The sequence below is a fragment of the Diorhabda carinulata genome, chromosome 12 (genome assembly GCF_026250575.1).
Source record: "Diorhabda carinulata isolate Delta chromosome 12, icDioCari1.1, whole genome shotgun sequence".
Lineage (NCBI taxonomy): Eukaryota > Metazoa > Arthropoda > Insecta > Coleoptera > Chrysomelidae > Diorhabda > Diorhabda carinulata.
The window spans coordinates 1,681,631-1,699,533 of record NC_079471.1 but is presented as its reverse complement, the minus strand read 5'-3'; the positions used below and the strand labels follow the sequence as shown (position 1 = coordinate 1,699,533).

General features: G+C 32.5%; 1 protein-coding gene across 4 annotated transcripts; it reads left to right on the top strand.

Annotated features, from left to right (window-relative positions):
• The first annotated feature begins 288 nt into the window (after window positions 1-288).
• Window positions 289-17,525, top strand: LOC130899999 (prominin-1-A-like). Of its 4 annotated transcripts, XR_009060122.1 has the most exons (17): window positions 289-461; window positions 1,645-1,865; window positions 2,724-3,003; window positions 5,207-5,394; window positions 5,851-6,015; window positions 8,625-8,749; window positions 9,017-9,182; window positions 10,462-10,738; window positions 10,798-11,242; window positions 11,406-11,588; window positions 11,644-11,772; window positions 12,869-13,027; window positions 13,096-13,214; window positions 13,605-13,682; window positions 14,620-14,742; window positions 16,126-16,199; window positions 17,334-17,525. XR_009060122.1 is itself a non-coding variant. In XM_057810280.1 (16 exons), exons 1-16 carry the CDS (start codon window positions 454-456, stop codon window positions 15,185-15,187), a joined length of 2,703 nt encoding a protein of 900 aa, XP_057666263.1. In that variant the 5' UTR covers window positions 305-453; the 3' UTR covers window positions 15,188-15,251. The 4 variants fall into 4 exon arrangements, 2 of the variants coding, with proteins under 2 accessions (XP_057666263.1, XP_057666266.1); XM_057810280.1 differs by lacking the exons at window positions 16,126-16,199; window positions 17,334-17,525 and adding an exon at window positions 15,151-15,251 and having other exon boundaries at window positions 305-461; XR_009060123.1 differs by lacking the exon at window positions 289-461 and having other exon boundaries at window positions 1,585-1,865.
• The last annotated feature ends 378 nt before the right edge of the window (window positions 17,526-17,903 follow it).

Sequence of the window (17,903 nt, the reverse complement as noted above, 5' to 3'; positions counted from 1 at the left end):
GTACGACTATGAACAACGTTGCCAGACTTCGGAATTAATACGGAGATTGAGAAAATGAGGTTATGTTGATTATATATATTTCAACAAATCCCGTTTTTTATGATTTTTTGCACATCTTTACCTTCAGAGCATTTTGGTTTTACAAAGATAGTCCAATCTATTTTTTTTAAATATGTCTCGAAATAATTTAGTCGTTTATAAATGGTTTTAATTTGTCTAGTTATCTAAAAATATGCGAACGCTACAAATTTTATATAATTAAGTTTGAACCATGATATTAATGATTCAGCGTACGGAAAATTGAATTTAATGTAATTAAAACTCCAATTACAGGGTTTTATCTTACTTTTTGCAGTGAGTAAATGTCTGTTAGACCGATTATATGATATAGACATGTGTTTGTAATCAAAAATATGGAAAATAATATAGTATTTAATCAGTTTTAAAACGTATATGATAAAGTGAGTAAAATTTTTCGAGTTGAGATGTCTAAAATCAAATTATTACATCATTTTTTTTTTTCATTACTACACAATATCGCCAACCAAATCTTTCACCACGTCTCGATCCACTGCATACGTTGCAAATACATAAAAGTTAAACTCACAAAATGGTGCACTAGGAACGAAATACATATTAAATGACCTTCGTTTACTTGACTTAACGGACAAATTTTGATATTTTAATTGCAAAATTTCTGATTTATAATTCTACCCCCCTATTATATGTTATACTACGCACATTTTTTGCTTTAACAACTTTTAAATAACTATTAATTGAAGTGGTATTTGAAATATCTAATTTATTATATTATTTACTTACGTGAAACCCTGTATAAACACTTATTTAGATATATATTTTTTCATTCCCCCGTAGGCTGTACGTTACATCAAGTTATTACTAAAATATTCATCTTTGAAGATTCTTTAAAATAAATTCTACAAAACAATTTACATTTACCGCCATTTTCGTAGTACGTGCGCGCCATTTTCGATTCCTCATAGGGTCTAATTTAATGAGTCACTATTATGTTGAAGTCAAATAAACATTCCTCAAATAAGCATTGTCGTTTTCACTAATTTATCAATCCGAGACATGCTTAATTAAAAATAAAATTACTAATATGTATTTATTTTACGAATTTTTCATGTAAACACATAACCTCTAATGTAAACATCGTTGTTTTTGTATTCTTAGAATAGAATTGCTCGAAACTCGATATTATAACGATACTAAAAAATTTATTTACACTATTTACTGTATTCAAATCAATATTGACTGTTTTGAGATCAATACTCTAATATTGTGATCTATTCAATTTTGAGATTGCGTCCATGCGCATGTGCGATGATTTTACTTATAGTCTTACTTGTAAAAAAAATGACAAATAATAACAAATGTGATTTACACATTTTAAAATATATAAACAAAAACTATGAAGATTTCAAATCAAATTATTTCGAAATATTATGGAGAAAAAAAACATTGTGGTGTAACCCTATTTCCGATTTAATACGTCATGACACTTAAAGTAAATTTAGATAAGATAAACGCAATAAAACGATCGTATTATCACGATCAAATATAATCTTGTTTATTGTAGAAGTCATGAAAGTAGTCATATTGTGAAAATCCATTTTCCAGGTGTATTTTGAAAATATTTACGACCAGGTATAGAATAGTAGAAATGGCGACCGTCGAGGAAGATAATTTTGATGGTTTAATGCCTAATTATACTGATTATATCGATAATCACAATTATTTGTCGGGGAGTGTCACTTTTAGTCCCGTGGGAATGGCGGGAATTTATCAATTAACTACAGACTTTATAAACAGTATATTTCCAGAAAATATAATCAAAGAAGGTAAGATATACTTTGGGTTAAAGTTATTTCTTAATCTTTACACGTATTTAGATTCGGTAGATTTCGAATAATAATGAAATTTCAGAGTATTTTGTGGTTATTGCAACTATCTAATCGGAATGTGTTTGATTTATCAGATGTTTACATTTATCAAGTCACCAGTTCTTGTAACATGTGATAAATTAGAGACAATAGAAATTGTTTAAACAAATATTTTCATTATCAATTGTTGTAAATCCCTATTATTAATAAAATAAATATTTATACAACATTAATTTTTGAATTCCATCGTTATATTCAAAATTAAGCGCCAACGCCGCCGTGGCGGAAGTTCAAACTTGACATATTTACATTTTAGGTTATAGTAGAAGTCGTGTTTTAATTATTAAATGTTTTCAGTTGAATATATTTTTTGTGTAATATTTCCAAATTTTCGAGAGTATTATACTATATGCTCTAATATGGAAACAAATAAATATTATTTAGAGGTCAGTGTTAATCAAAATTTTACTTTTATTCGTTTAGTAACATGTTTTTCAATTTAAAAAACGTTTGTCAAGTTTTTGGTTTGTCTACTACAGATTTTCGTTTAAAAAGTTGTGAAACGAGTTCGTTTTAGTCAAGAATCACTTTGTAGGATACAGCGATCAAAATTTGAATAATTTTTTTCTAAATAATAAGTATTTGTTAAAAAAATCTTTACAAAGTTCTTACGAATATGATTTTTATGGAAATAGGGACTGAAACAATATTTAAAACAACAAATTCTACGTATAATTGATACTATAGAAGTTACCAATACTTGAATCCCAATTTTCTCGATTAATAAGTTTCCTATTATCCTTTATTGATTTTTAGGAACTTTTGTTTGGAAAAAGGATATCCAAAACACATATTATCTTGAACTTAAAGATGGGTTAACTTACAAAGATGTTATAGAAGATTATTGGTGTTTTATATATATACTGGCGTTTATATTAGCTATAGCTATATTTCTACCTATAGTCGGTCTAATTGTATGTTGTTGTCGCTGTTGTGGAAATTGCGGTGGCAAAGCCAGACCGAGTAACAAAAGAAAAGAACTTGGAGCGAAGATTATCCTTGCAGTTTTATTAACTATATGTTTAGGATTCTTCGTGTAAGATTTTTTTTAATACTTATTAATAATTCAATAATTATAAAACGTATCGAATTGTTTTATATTCTTCAATTCTACATTTTAATTAGTTATAGTAACTAATTATAATACTTATAAAAACTTCCTTGTCCCTGGTATAATCATTGGGACAATCTACAGGGGATGAGACAGGCAAAGACTCTCTTGGGAAACAGTAACGACAAGAGGATCAGCTGAACGTAACAGAGCAACCTACGAATACTAATAGGGGCACTATCGCCTCAAAGGACACATACAAGAATTAGCAGAGATTGCAGCATGAATATTGTGTTGCACTGAGGACGAAACTTCTATCCACATTCACTCAAAGTATGAGACCCTAAGGAATTCCACATGGAAGGATATGAAATAGACGAAGACCTCTGGAAATTAAAGCCATCCCACATTCTAGACTTTCTAAAAAGAATGGGACTTACGGATCAGCTGAAAAAATTGGGTTTCCCACTATTACTACAAGAAAGGGGCACACAATAGATTCTTTGGATCACAGTGTATATGACATCTCTATCTACATACATACAAGTTCCTGGTTACTTCGAAGACTGTTTACAAGTGCTATTAGTGATTTTAAATTGTAAATGAGGCAGTTAATAACGAGGAACACCTAGGACATCTTTTGGCATCAATATGGATGAAAATATACAAAAAAAATGGATGAGATCTGAAAAAAGATCCAATTTTCTTTTTCATCACAATAAAGCGTTTTGTTGGTGTTTTAATTTATCTACATTATTCCATATAATGAGTATTATCATCTATATATTTAGTTAATGGTGAAAATAATTATTTAAAGCAATTTTGGAAACAATTGATTGGTTTTTAGATAAGATAAAGATGCGTCATATATTCTGGAAAGTAAAAATATAATAAATCCCATAATACCCCGTATTAAATATCTAAGTATCACGATTATATTTCTCCAATTTTTGGTATTTATATTCCATCGAATTAATGCAAACCAATTTTTGGTATTTAAATTAAAATTCTTCGTCATCAATTCCATTTCTTCTGAGCTAATACATTAAATCATGGTGTTCCTTTAATCATTTTTGTCATATTGTCTTCTCTTTCACGTTCATTAATCATTTCCTCCCATAAGAGAAGCCATATTCCCTAGTTTTTTTCAAAATGTATCAAAATATTTTACACAAAATGAAAACTATGTACAGTATAAATAGAAATACTGGCACCTCAATGATCCCTGAAGATGTAAGACTTAGCAGCATGTAGATTGTGTTGCACAGAGGAGGAAACATCTATCCACATTCTCCCAAAGTGTGAGACACTACGGAACTCCACCTGGGAGGGTATGAAATAGAAGACGAAGACCACCGGTAGCTACAGCTATCCAACTTCTAAGTGTGTTTAGTAGATTAGCTGTAAACACTGGGATCCCCAGTATCACAGCAAGAGAAGGAGACATAATAGGTCCTTACAGCATTGAAAAAATGTTATGGAAAATATTAATTTCACTTTAAGCAACTGCTATCAGTATAACTGGATCTCCATTCCATTCTGTGACTACTCTATTTGTTACAATCAAACTCTGTCAGAATTAAAACAACTGAAGAAAGCTTTCCCGAAGTCAATATAATGATCTATTGTAAATATAATCAACATATGAAAGAAAATTGGCCGCCTAAAGTAAGATTGCACTGCAGGATGTTAGATGGTCTCATGGTGGAATGTAAAAGCATCCTGGACGTAGTGAAATGAAGCCAGTATCCAACTAACTGCCTAGTAGTATCATTCTTTCCTTTCTGGGGGCCACTTTGGCTATCTTGGTTCTGTTAGCTAAATAGCTGGATGATCACCAGGCAGACATCTACCAAACCTTCCTGCAGTACGTCCTCTGGTCTATGGATTTTACGGTTACTGTTGCTTTGGAATGGAAATAACTCATAAAACCTTTTCCCGAAGACAATATAACGATCCATTGTAAATATAATTAAAATATGAATGAAAATTGATCCCCTAAGGTACTGCTGTACCGCTGGATGGTCGTTTGGAGGTGGTATGGTGGAAGCTGTTATGGGTTGAGTAGATTTGGTTTCAATAAAAATTTTTCTTGCCCAAATTCAACTTTTTTTTCATTATTGTTTGCTTTATTTGATCCTTGAGACATCTGAATAAATATTTGTAGATATTATTTTATTTCTTTTAGATTCGGAATGGTGGGTTCTTTTGCGAGTAATCAACAATTACGAAAAGGTACCAATGAATTTCCTGAAAACGGAAGAAAAGTTTATGCGGATTCACAATCTTTCCTCTATAGCATAAAAGATCAAGCAGAACATCTTCTTAAAAATAATTACGAAGAATTTGGTGATGCATTCAAAGATTTCATACAAGGTGAATACCTCAAATTTTAATATGTGTTTCTAACTGTTGACTAGACCCCAGTAGCCAGCAGCAGTGAACTTTGAGGTTATCTAGCTCCTCGACAATGCCAATTTATTGAAGCTCAACAGGATCAAGCCGTTTGAGTTAGTGAACTGCTTTAAATGATAGTGAAAAGCAGATTATTGTGCGAAACAATGTAGTATCGATAAAATTATTAGACACCGTTTACTTAAAACGACTACGGATAAATTACACTTACCTTGTATAATAACCTCAATTGACAAATTAGGTTTGAAATCAGGTTTTTATTGGCCAGATTATAGGCCCCATGTTGAAAGGTCCTTTTCCCTATTAATGAGTGGCATTGAGGAATCTCCAAGTTGAGTTAGGTTGGAAAAATATTTCTTTTTGATTTTCTTTCTAAAAAAAAATATATTGAAGCTTAAATATCTTTTATTCGTATAGATTCTGGAAAAAATATTATAGAACAGTTATCGGTATGGGCAAACGCAAGTTCTATATTGAGGATACTTAATTTCGCCGAAACTTTACCAGAATTAGAAAATAATTTGGAAAATTTGAGTAACGTTACATCGAATTTGATAACGAGAGAGACTGATTTGGTAGAAGGTGAGTTAAATTTGTGTAAAAAATTATTCGAACGCCGGCCCTGTGTGAAATATTTTCACATTTCTAGGTTATGTTTATAGTCACATTTTTTTAAAAAGTTTTTAGTAGAAATATTTAAAAAAAAAGTTTATTTATCATTATAAAAAATTAAATTAAGATTCTAAATATTTTTATTTGTTAATTTTTAAAAAAATATATATATTAACTGTTTTGTTTATTTTTTTTTATATTTATCAACTTTTTTAGATTTTTTAAATTATCATTGAGTCATTTTCTATTTTTTTGTGAATTTTGTTGTGAAAGCAATTTTACTTATAGGATAATAATAAACAAAACAATAAATTAGACAGTTTAGACGTTACAAAACAAAAATATGTCATATTAATTCAATATGATAGTCAGGCACCATAGCAAAGAATTTTAATCTCTTTAATAGAGGTCCTTGTTAATTAAGGAATAAAAGGAAATGGGGAGGTCAATACAAAGGAAGCTGTACAGTTTCCATTACTACCAATACCTTTCAGTGGCATTGGAAAATGCTTCGATAAGAGTTTCGAAAGTAAAAAAAACCCTCTGAAGGTATCTTCTTGAGCTGGATCACCCCAAAAAAGTTTGATACACCAGATCCACCAGAATTGAAATGGGAAGGTGATTTACTTCGTTGGAAAAAATACTGTACAATTTTCATTGCTACCAATACCTTTCAGTGGCATGGGAAAATGCTTCGATAAGAGTTTCGGAAGTTAAAAAAACCCTCTGAAGGTATCTTCTTGAGCTGGATCACCCCAAAAAAGTTTGATACACCAGATCCACCAGAATTGAAATGGGAAGGTGATTTACTTCGTTGGAAAAAATACTGTACAATTTTCATTGCTACCAATACCTTTCAGTGGCATGGGAAAATGCTTCGATAAGAGTTTCGGAAGTTAAAAAAACCCTCTGAAGGTATCTTCTTGAGCTGGATCACCCCAAAAAAGTTTGATACACCAGATCCACCAGAATTGAAATGGGAAGGTGATTTACTTCGTTGGAAAAAATACTGTACAGTTTTAATTGCTACCAATACCTTTCAGTGGCATGGGAAAATGCTTCGATAAGAGTTTCGAAAGTAAAAAAAACCCTCTGAAGGTATCTTCTTGAGCTGGATCACCCCAAAAAAGTTTGATACACCAGATCCACCAGAATTGAAATGGGAAGGTGATTTACTTCGTTGGAAAAAATACTGTACAATTTTCATTGCTACCAATACCTTTCAGTGGCATGGGAAAATGCTTCGATAAGAGTTTCGGAAGTTAAAAAAACCCTCTGAAGGTATCTTCTTGAGCTGGATCACCCCAAAAAAGTTTGATACACCAGATCCACCAGAATTGAAATGGGAAGGTGATTTACTTCGTTGGAAAAAATACTGTACAGTTTTAATTGCTACCAATACCTTTCAGTGGCATGGGAAAATGCTTCGATAATAGTTTCGGAAGTTAAAAAAACCCTCTGAAGGTATCTTCTTGAGCTGGATCACCCCAAAAAAGTTTGATACACCAGATCCACCAGAATTGAAATGGGAAGGTGATTTACTTCGTTGGAAAAAATACTGTACAATTTTCATTGCTACCAATACCTTTCAGTGGCATGGGAAAATGCTTCGATAATAGTTTCGGAAGTTAAAAAAACCCTCTGAAGGTATCTTCTTGAGCTGGATCACCCCAAAAAAGTTTGATACACCAGATCCACCAGAATTGAAATGGGAAGGTGATTTACTTCGTTGGAAAAAATACTGTACAATTTTCATTGCTACCAATACCTTTCAGTGGCATGGGAAAATGCTTCGATAATAGTTTCGAAAGTAAAAAAAACCCTCTGAAGGTATCTTCTTGAGCTGGATCACCCCAAAAAAGTTTGATACACCAGATCCACCAGAATTGAAATGGGAAGGTGATTTACTTCGTTGGAAAAAATACTGTACAGTTTCCATTGCTACCAATACCTTTCAGTGGCATGGGAAAATGCTTCGATAATAGTTTCGGAAGTAAAAAAACCCTCTGAAGGTATCTTCTTGAGCTGGATTACCCCAAAAAAGTTTGATACACCATATCCACCAGAATTGAAATGGGAAGGTGATTTACTTCGTTGGAAAAAATACTGTACAATTTTCATTGCTACCAATACCTTTCAGTGGCATGGGAAAATGCTTCGATAAGAGTTTCGGAAGTTAAAAAAACCCTCCCTTATTAGATTCACAAAAAATATAGGGGCGACTCCCAGAAATTTTGAACCGGTGTGAAAAGAAAACAAAACAGGGTGTAGAAAATCAAACACAGTTTGAAATTGACTTTTTCAATTTGTTAGAGTTGGGGGTCTACATAGACTATCATTGAAAACTTTGAATATGTTGTATTTCAAAAGTTTATAGAAACATATGGAGGTTTTCTAGTAGGTATATCGGTTTTTCCTAGTAGGTGTATCGGTTCTTGTAACACAAGCAGGAAGTGGAAGTTGTGTTCGGTACCTGGGGTCAATACGAAATGATTTAGGTGTATATGAATGCGAAAACTTGTTATTTATTATTTTTAATTATTTTAATTTAATTATTTAATTGTTATCATGTTTATTAGGAATGGAGGAGATTAAAAAAAATTTAATAGAAACGTTAAACAAATGTTCCGAAGAATTTAAACAGGAATGTATGGAAGTAGAAGAAGCTATCAGTAGTTTGGCGATCAATGTCGATTTTAACAAAGTTAGTATATTGTTTATCACATAAATACAAATAATATACAGTATGAAACAAAAAAAAAATATAATATTCCTCACTTTTTCTTTAGTAGCTTCGCTTATTTCAAATATTATTTTAAATCTATTCATAGATGAAACTTTATACATCAAAAATCGTGCTAAAGGCACCAGAGTATACAGGGGTGAGCCCTAAGTTAGTATGAGATTGTGTCAAACGATGGGTGACCGTGGGGGGTTGAGTATTGAGGCTCAATGTCGACATTTGTTGTAGTTACCGGATGTTTCACAAGCACTACAATTAATCGGAGAGTTAGATATAGAGAATATCATAAACGTCGCTGAGAACGGGAAGGAAGTGTTGGAAAATGCGGAAAAAAATATCAATGACACAATATCTGATGTTCTACAGCAGATATCCGAAAAAATTGACGAAGCAGGTGAGAATGAGGACAAAATTAGAATATTTCCGTTAAGAAAAAATATATTTAGGTAAAAAATCAGTTATCGGGGTAATCTATAGGGGTTGAGGTGCACTTGGAAGTCTGTAACCGAAGAAGATCCATCGGAATAATTGGGAGTTTTGTTGGGGCATTAGAAACTTGGAAATCCCGGTTTTGGTAAAAGATTTTGCATCGTGGAGGACAAAATTTTCACCTACATTCTTTCAAAGTTCCTACGGAACTTCAGAGCACTACGTCTGAAGGCGTATAACATAGAAAATGAAGTTATTTGGCAGTTACAGTCATTCTACATCTTGAACTAGGATGAGAGGATAGAGAAAATAATAAATTTCATTTTCCCGCGCTTCTGTACCAGGTTTTCGAATCTCCTGGTAGAAATATTCACCTACGAGACTTTCGCACGAGATTAATCGATGTATCGTCTCGTTTTGTCAGAGTATAGTCTCGATAACGAGACGAGATCGAGCGAAACTCTCTTATACTACATCTAGAATAACTAAAAAGTCTCGCAACTAGGAAAAGTGCAAGGAAAAATAACAAAATCCCATTTTTTCCACTTCGGGATGTTCTCGTTCCTCTATTTCCAGGTTTTTCGAATGTCCAAGTAGGAATATTCACCCGAGAAACTTTCATACGAAACTCGAGACGAGATTAACAGACGTATCGTCTCGTTTTGTCAGAGTATAGTCTCGATAACGAGACGAGATCGAGCGAAACTCTCTTATACTCCATCTTGAATAACTAAAAAGTCTAGCAACTAGGAAAAGTGCAAGGAAAAATAACAAAATCCCATTTTTCCACTTCGGGATGTTCTCGTTCCTCTATTTCCAGGTTTTTCGAATGTCCAAGTAGAAATATTCACCCGAGAAACTTTCATACGAAACTCGAGACGAGATTAACGGAAGTATCGTCTCGTTTTGTCAGAGTATAGTCTCGATAACGAGACGAAACCGTCTTATGCCACATCACAAGTGATTATAGTTCTTTTGAATAACAAAAATGTCTCGCAACTAGGAAAAAAGGAAGGAAAAAATAGAAAATCTCATTTTCCCTATCCAGGATCTTGTCGTTGATTCATTGTCACGTTTCCAAGTCTCCAAGTAGACGCTTTTACGTACGTCGACTCTCTTATGACGAAACTAACAAATATCGAGTCTCGCAGTCTCGTTTTCGAGATTATACTCCGTCGAGACGAGTATTTTTCGAATTTAAGCGTGCGCGATTGCGAATAAAACGCCATTAAAATGAATTACAGGTACCGATATAAACAACAACTTGAATACTTTGGACGATATCGCAGAAAATTTAACCTCGCAATTTCACCAAGTAAACGAAACAATCGAAAATGGTTACGGTTATCTGTACGAGTACTACCCGTACTTTTATTACTCTGGAGTCACGTTGTGTTGCGTTTTACTTTCGGCGACAGTTTTCTCGTTGCTCGGTCTGGTGTTCGGGGTATTCGGAAGGAGACCCGAGCGATCCGCCGGCGATTGCTGCACGAAACGAAGCGGAAGTTTATGTTTGATGAGGTACGACTAGATTTCCGATTCCTCCTTCTTTTTTGTATATCGAATCAATTCCTTTTCAGCGCAGCCGTCGCAATATTCGCGTTCTCGTTTTTTTGCGGTCCGATCACCGTCGCGATGATGGTATCGGGCGTCGCCGCCGACAGGGTAGTTTGCTACCCCCTCCGCGATCCGGAACATTCGACGCTCCTACACCTACTAGACGATTATCCGGGGAAAATTCTCGGCGACGATCTGAATTATACGGTCGGCGAGGGGCTGTTGAAATGTTACGATAACCGAAGCATCTACAGCGTGTTGAATTTGGAAAGTAAATTCGATGTATCGCAGCTGGATTCGAAGTTCGACGTAACGAATTCGTTGGAAGATATCAGAGAGCAAATTGGGAATCGATGGTCGACGTTTTTTCCCGAGGATTTCGAAATTTTGAACGAAACTTCCCAAGGGGTTTTGGAGGAACTAACGAAAATCGATCCCGATGTCGACGTCGATAGTTTTCGAACCGAGGTAATTTATTGTTGCAATTTTCGAAATACACCCTGTTGTCGACCTGTCGAGGACCGATATCAGTACGATAATTTCATAAATTTGCGTAATTATCCTCGTCAGGTCATCAGGAGAGTATTTCGACAAGTTTTCCACCCTCACATCACGCCTACGCATTTTCCAGTTGAGTAAGAGCGTGGTTAACATGGATTTGAAAAGTGTCGTGACGTCTTTGGAGCTCTTGGTCAACGGAATGTCTTCGCAAGACCCCCAAGTGGCAGATGGTCTCGGAAAAATCATCGAAGATATCAAAACTTACGAGGAAACAATTTTAGAACCGACGATAGCTGAAGCGCGACAAGCACTCGTGAGTTTCGATCGAAAAATACACTGAAAGTTGTGAAAAAAAATCATATTTTCAGGAACTGGCCATTATCGTAGACGGTCAGATCAAAATGAATTCTTCCAGTATGTCTGCGGCTATAACACAATTCATTCAGGACGTTGAATTCGCCCAAAATCAATTGAAAAACTCCGATATAAGTATAGAGGTGAGTTGAATCAATCGTATAAAAACCCATGAGTCAAATCAATTGTATAGAAACCCATGAGTTGAATCAATCGTATAAAAACCCATGAGTCAAATCAATTGTATAGAAACCCATGAGTTGAATCAATCGTATAAAAACCCATGAGTTGAATCAATCGTATAAAAACCCATGAGTCAAATCAATCGTATAAAAACCCATGAGTTGAATCAATCGTATAAAAACCCATGAGTCAAATCAATCGTATAAAAACCCATGAGTTGAATCAATCGTATAAAAACCCATGAGTCAAATCAATCGTATAAAAACCCATGAATTGAATCAATCGTATAAAAACCCATGAGTCAAATCAATCGTATAAAAACCCACGAGTTGAATCAATCGTATAAAAACCCATGAGTCAAATCAATCGTATAAAAACCCACGAGTTGAATCAATCGTATAAAAACCCATGAGTCAAATCAATCGTATAAAAACCCATGAGTTGAATCAATCGTATAAAAACCCACGAGTTGAATCAATCGTATAAAAACCCATGAGTCAAATCAATCGTATAAAAACCCATGAGTTGAATCAATCGTATAAAAACCCATGAGTCAAATCAATCGTATAAAAACCCACGAGTTGAATCAATCGTATAAAAACCCATGAGTTGAATCAATCGTATAAAAACCCACGAGTTGAATCAATCGTATAAAAACCCATGAGTCAAATCAATCGTATAAAAACCCATGAGTCAAATCAATCGTATAAAAACCCACGAGTTGAATCAATCGTATAAAAACCCATGAGTCAAATCAATCGTATAAAAACCCATGAGTTGAATCAATCGTATAAAAACCCACGAGTTGAATCAATCGTATAAAAACCCATGAGTCAAATCAATCGTATAAAAACCCATGAGTTGAATCAATCGTATAAAAACCCATGAGTCAAATCAATCGTATAAAAACCCATGAGTCAAATCAATCGTATAAAAACCCATGAGTTGAATCAATCGTATAAAAACCCATGAGTCAAATCAATCGTATAAAAACCCATGAGTTGAATCAATCGTATAAAAACCCATGAAATATGTGAGTTAATAAAATTCTTCCAGGGAATAAATAAATATATTGATAAAGTAGAAGAAATAATTCGGGGTTATTTGAGAAGGGTGAATACTGTACTTACTGAGGAGCTAGGTCAGTGTGGTCCTCTAAACGTTGCGATCCATGCAATGTTGATTGCGGTTTGTGATAAAATAACGTTACCATGGGTAAGTTAGCTTTGAATTGTGCCCCCATTCAACATTAGTAATCGAAAAATGTATTTTGTCCGATTTAGAATAGCTTCTGGATGTCGATGATGATATGTTTAGTAGCTTCCGTACCTATGATCATTTTCTCGATATGGTTATCATCATTATATAAAAGGTACAAACCCCGTGAACAAAATAACGAAAGGTCAGTATTTTTTTATTTTTAAATATCATAACCCAACCGGTAACCATGACCCCGTAGTTAAAAGGTTCACTTAATAATCAAAATAATCATCAAAAACTGATTTTTCTATAGGAAAAACAAACTTAAAATTATTCTAACAGTACTTGTACTATAATTTAATAAAACGTATAATGTATAACGGGTTAAAAAAGTATTAATATATCGACTGTATGCTAAACGAGATCAAACAATGAAAATTTGTAAGGCCCTGTATATATTTTAGATAATTGGTGTACCATAAAGTGACATATACTCATTGCCGGTTGGAATTAACAACCATTTCAATGTAGATTAAAAGTTCCTTTTCAACTTGTTGGAACCAGTGGTTGAATTTGTTTATTTTTTTTATAGATCCCGTTTACGAAACAGTATTGGTAAAAGATATAATGATTATTATCCTGAGCAAGGTAATGATGATACGATACCCATGTAAGTACCTTATTCGTTGTCATAAAATCCTAAAAATGATTTTAATAATTTTTTCACCTACGTTGAGAATAAATGTTGAATATATATAAAAGTAAAACCAAGACTAGTCACAATAATTAGTAAAAAACCCTACAAAATAATTTTTAATATTCAAAACAAACTAAATTCCAAAAAAAAAAATTCTAAACTCATCAGATTACCTAAAAAATGAAGTATAGATGTGTAACATATAGGAACGAGGCTATATATGCTATTCTTCTATAACTGTGCCTCCGTCTATAAGATTATACAGTTACTGAATACCCTAGTGTGTTTTAAAATTTACTGGAGAATTCTATGTCATCGGTTTAGTTATAAAAATGTTTAAAAAAAAGTATAAATTTTTTGAAATCAGTAAAATATGGAAGTGTCTTGAACGAATTCGATACACTGTATATTAAACACCGAATTCATCAAAAAATATGTTATAACAATTTTTTACTTTAATAAATAAAAATTAAATTGCAACTGTCCGTAGTAAGTAAGTAAAAATAGTGAAGTACTTCAGGATTGTCAATTAAAATAATCATGGAACAATAAATAATAATACAAATCATGATTCCACAGAATTATTTACGATTCCGTGAAATGAGTCTGTTTAAGAAAGTGAAACAAGTTTTACTTAGTTTGACAGTTGACTAACCAACATTAAGTTTCTAGAACTTAGAAACTCGAATTGCTTCAGGACTGTCAACTAAAATGACCATGGAACACTAAATAATAATAACCACAAATCATGATAAAATGTCCTCGGAACACTAATAAATAATAATTCCACCGAGTTATTAACGATTCAATGAAATAAGAAGTGAAACAAGTATTTTTATCAAATTTGACAGTTGGCTGCTTATTTGTGCACGGAGATCTATTTTTTTTGAGTTTGTAAATTATTTTTTAGAGGTATGAGTAACTATTATGGAGAGGTTTTTAAAAAAAACAAAAACGTGGATTACTACCAAGGAGCTAGTGCTCCTAAGGCTCTCGATGATAGTAACTATAGATATAATGACATGTCTCAAAGGTAAGTTTAACGAAAATACCATTTTAATATAATAAAAGTGCATAAAACCAGAAATATATTGAAATTTAAAATTATTAATGTTTTTGTGTATTTTCTGTACAATAAATAAAAACCGTATTGTGAAGGGACACAATAAATAAGCTCATTTACATTATCTGATAATGCTTTCAAACTAATTACAAGACAAAACATCCTTGATCACGTGCATATTAATAGTTTCAGATGGATTAAGTTTAAAAATTTTTATTATTTTCGTTTGTCTTGAAAAAATAAAAAAAATACCTAAAAAGGCCTAACTTCAAGACTTATAATGATAATTAATTTAAATAATAGTTTTCCATAATCTTCCTTATAATTTCATCTTCCCCTCGTATATATATTATTTCATATTAACGTTTTATATTACAGATTGAATCAATATCCACAACAATCAACGCGTTTCTAAAGTGATTGTTGCTTTTTCGTTGTGTTACTATTCGTATAACTAAAATTCATATTAAAAAAAAGAATCATACCTTAAATATATCACTTTCATCACACATGTTCGACGCGGTTTTTCGAAACCTAACATCATTTAGGTTGTTGCCGAAAAACTTTTACACTTTCATTTAACTTTCACGTTAACACCAAATAAAAATTTGAAATCAAATGACTCTAAATGTTAAATGGTGAACGTTTGAAAAACGATTTTTTGTGATACTTTATCGAAATATGTTTGTTGCGATGTTTACTCGATTGAGAACAAGCCGAAAATGGCGGTATTTCGGTCATAAGCAGATCACGTGGACCGCAAAAAAACTTCAATATCGTTCGATTTAGAGTTGGCTTATACAGAAATATAAAGGAGAATTTACGCGATTATACATACATACATTTCATATAAAAATAGTTGAAAACTTTTATTTTCATTTGAAAACTGAAGTTTGAACATTAACAATCGCCTTAAATAATTTTTATATACGGAGGGCAAGCAAAAAATGAGATATAAAAACATAAACAAAAGCGAAAAATTCCTAAAGATTCCTAATTCAAACACAACTTTTTGTTCTAAATTTTGTTCTAAACAACACAAACACGTTTAGGAGATAACGGAAATTACAAATATGAAAAAAATACTACCAAAATCACTATAAAAACACTTAAAAAACTAAACAGCATCAAACACCTTTACACATAGTCGTTCACAGAAACCAAATTCAGCGCCATCTAGCGACACGTCATTTTCGCCAATAACCTCAATATTATTTTTGATTGTTTATGCTCTTGTTTTTATTTTTGTTTGAATAAACATATTTTTACTCGCATTTCCTCCGTATCCATCAATTAGCTGATTATTTTCGTTTCGTGTTGTGTCTCGTTGAAAGTATTCGTTGCTTTGTTTAGATATTAGAAGAATGTTAAGAATATCAACAGTTGATAGTGTGGCTTCGAAACAACGTCTCCATTTTTAAAAAACAGTGAGTATTTTTTTGATTGTTTATAACAAATCTACGAGGCGTGATTTAAAATTGAAATGAATACCCTTCAAATTACCATCATTGGTTAGCTTTGTACTTCTCCCGGTATAATGAATCCACGACTGGAAGTATCTTTAAAAGGTTTTTCTTTCCAAGTGACTATTATATGCTTTGCGTTTTTTTATGTCAAAAATACTTCGATTTAACCTTTTTTTATTTTCGAGAAATCGCATAGTACTAAATCCAACCAATAAGTTGGATAGAGACAAATAGAAAAGTTTTAGCACCCAAAAACTCGTTAACTAAAAACCATTTGTGGTATGGCACGTTATCATTACGAAGAATGAGGCTATTAGACTTTAATTTTTAAATATTTCTTTGCAAACATTCCAGTATCCCTTTCTAATTTAGTTATTTCCCTTGAAATAAGATTCTTTTCATTTTAGACCTCAATGGAGGGTGAAGAAGGGTAGGTTAGGTTAAAAACTTTCTTAACCCAACTTTCATCTCGAGCAACAATTTTAGCAATCAAATTGAAATCCGTATTTCACTTGTAAATAGTAACAGATTGTAACATTTTGTGAGGTTAAGTTAAATTATGTAACAAAAATCTCTTCGGGTGGGTCAGTTACAAGTTTTTTCGTAGTTAGCAGTTAACGCATTAAACTTTGAATAAAATCCAATGATAATGAGTGTTTGGAGATCCTTATTTTACGACAGGCACTTCAAATACTATCTCGATAAAGCGGCTGTAGCTCAAACTTGTCATTGCTTGACTTATGACGTGAGGGTGTGCTACTATAAAAATTCTTTTGGTCAAATTTTTCAATGACACCTCGTAGCTATCGATAAAATATTTGTTATTTTTAATAATTATGAAAATTTGCGCTTTGAAGGTTTAAAATTTACTTTGGAAAATAAATACTTCGACAATTTCTTATCACGACGTAATGAAGAATTGATAAGAACATTTTGAGCATGTAAAAAATAAATACAGGGAGGAGATATTTAATGATTGTACCTTCTAAAAGCATACTTATCAAAATTTCAATCAGTAATATCGGTTATTGACTGTACTATATATCCTTTCAATTAAAAAAAGTGAAAAATTTAACTGGACTATTTTCTTTCCAGTATTAGTTGGAACGCGTATAATGGAGAGATTCCAAACTTTACATACTGTTGTCATTAGTACGTTAAAGTGTGATACTATTTATTTATTGTTGAAAAAATGTTCAAATTTTATTAGTATAAGGTGATTGAATAGTTGCAACATATATATTTTTTGTATAAGTATATATTATTCATTAAATAATTATAAATCTTCTCTTTTATTTTTCGCACTACAACTCCTGTCCTCGTTCTAGTTGCCTATGAGGCTAAAAGAGAGTAGAGTCAAATACCGTGGTAATGAACTGTCAAAATCAGCTGATATCCATAAAAAATGACCGCCGAGGGGTAAACGAATGCCTTTACTGTATGGTTTGAGTTTACTAACAGACTGACGGAAAAAACTCTCCTGCTGTGGTAATCTCATTGACACAGATCTAAATAGTATCTATGAATTCCTCTTAACACGAAGAAAAAACAAAAAATACAAAACAACCGAATTACTGAAAATAATCAAGAAAGGTTCGATTGTTTACCCCACGGTCGTCATTTTGAGACAGGACCGCATTCAGGTATAAGGGAAATGGATACTGT

Excerpts from the sequence above, each read along its gene's own strand:
- LOC130899999 (XM_057810280.1), top strand. Across the intron at positions 13,028-13,095 it reads ATAAAATAACGTTACCATGG|AATAGCTTCTGGATGTCGAT; the intron begins GTAAGTTAGCTT and ends TGTCCGATTTAG. Across the intron at positions 13,215-13,604 it reads CGTGAACAAAATAACGAAAG|ATCCCGTTTACGAAACAGTA; the intron begins GTCAGTATTTTT and ends TTTTTTTTATAG.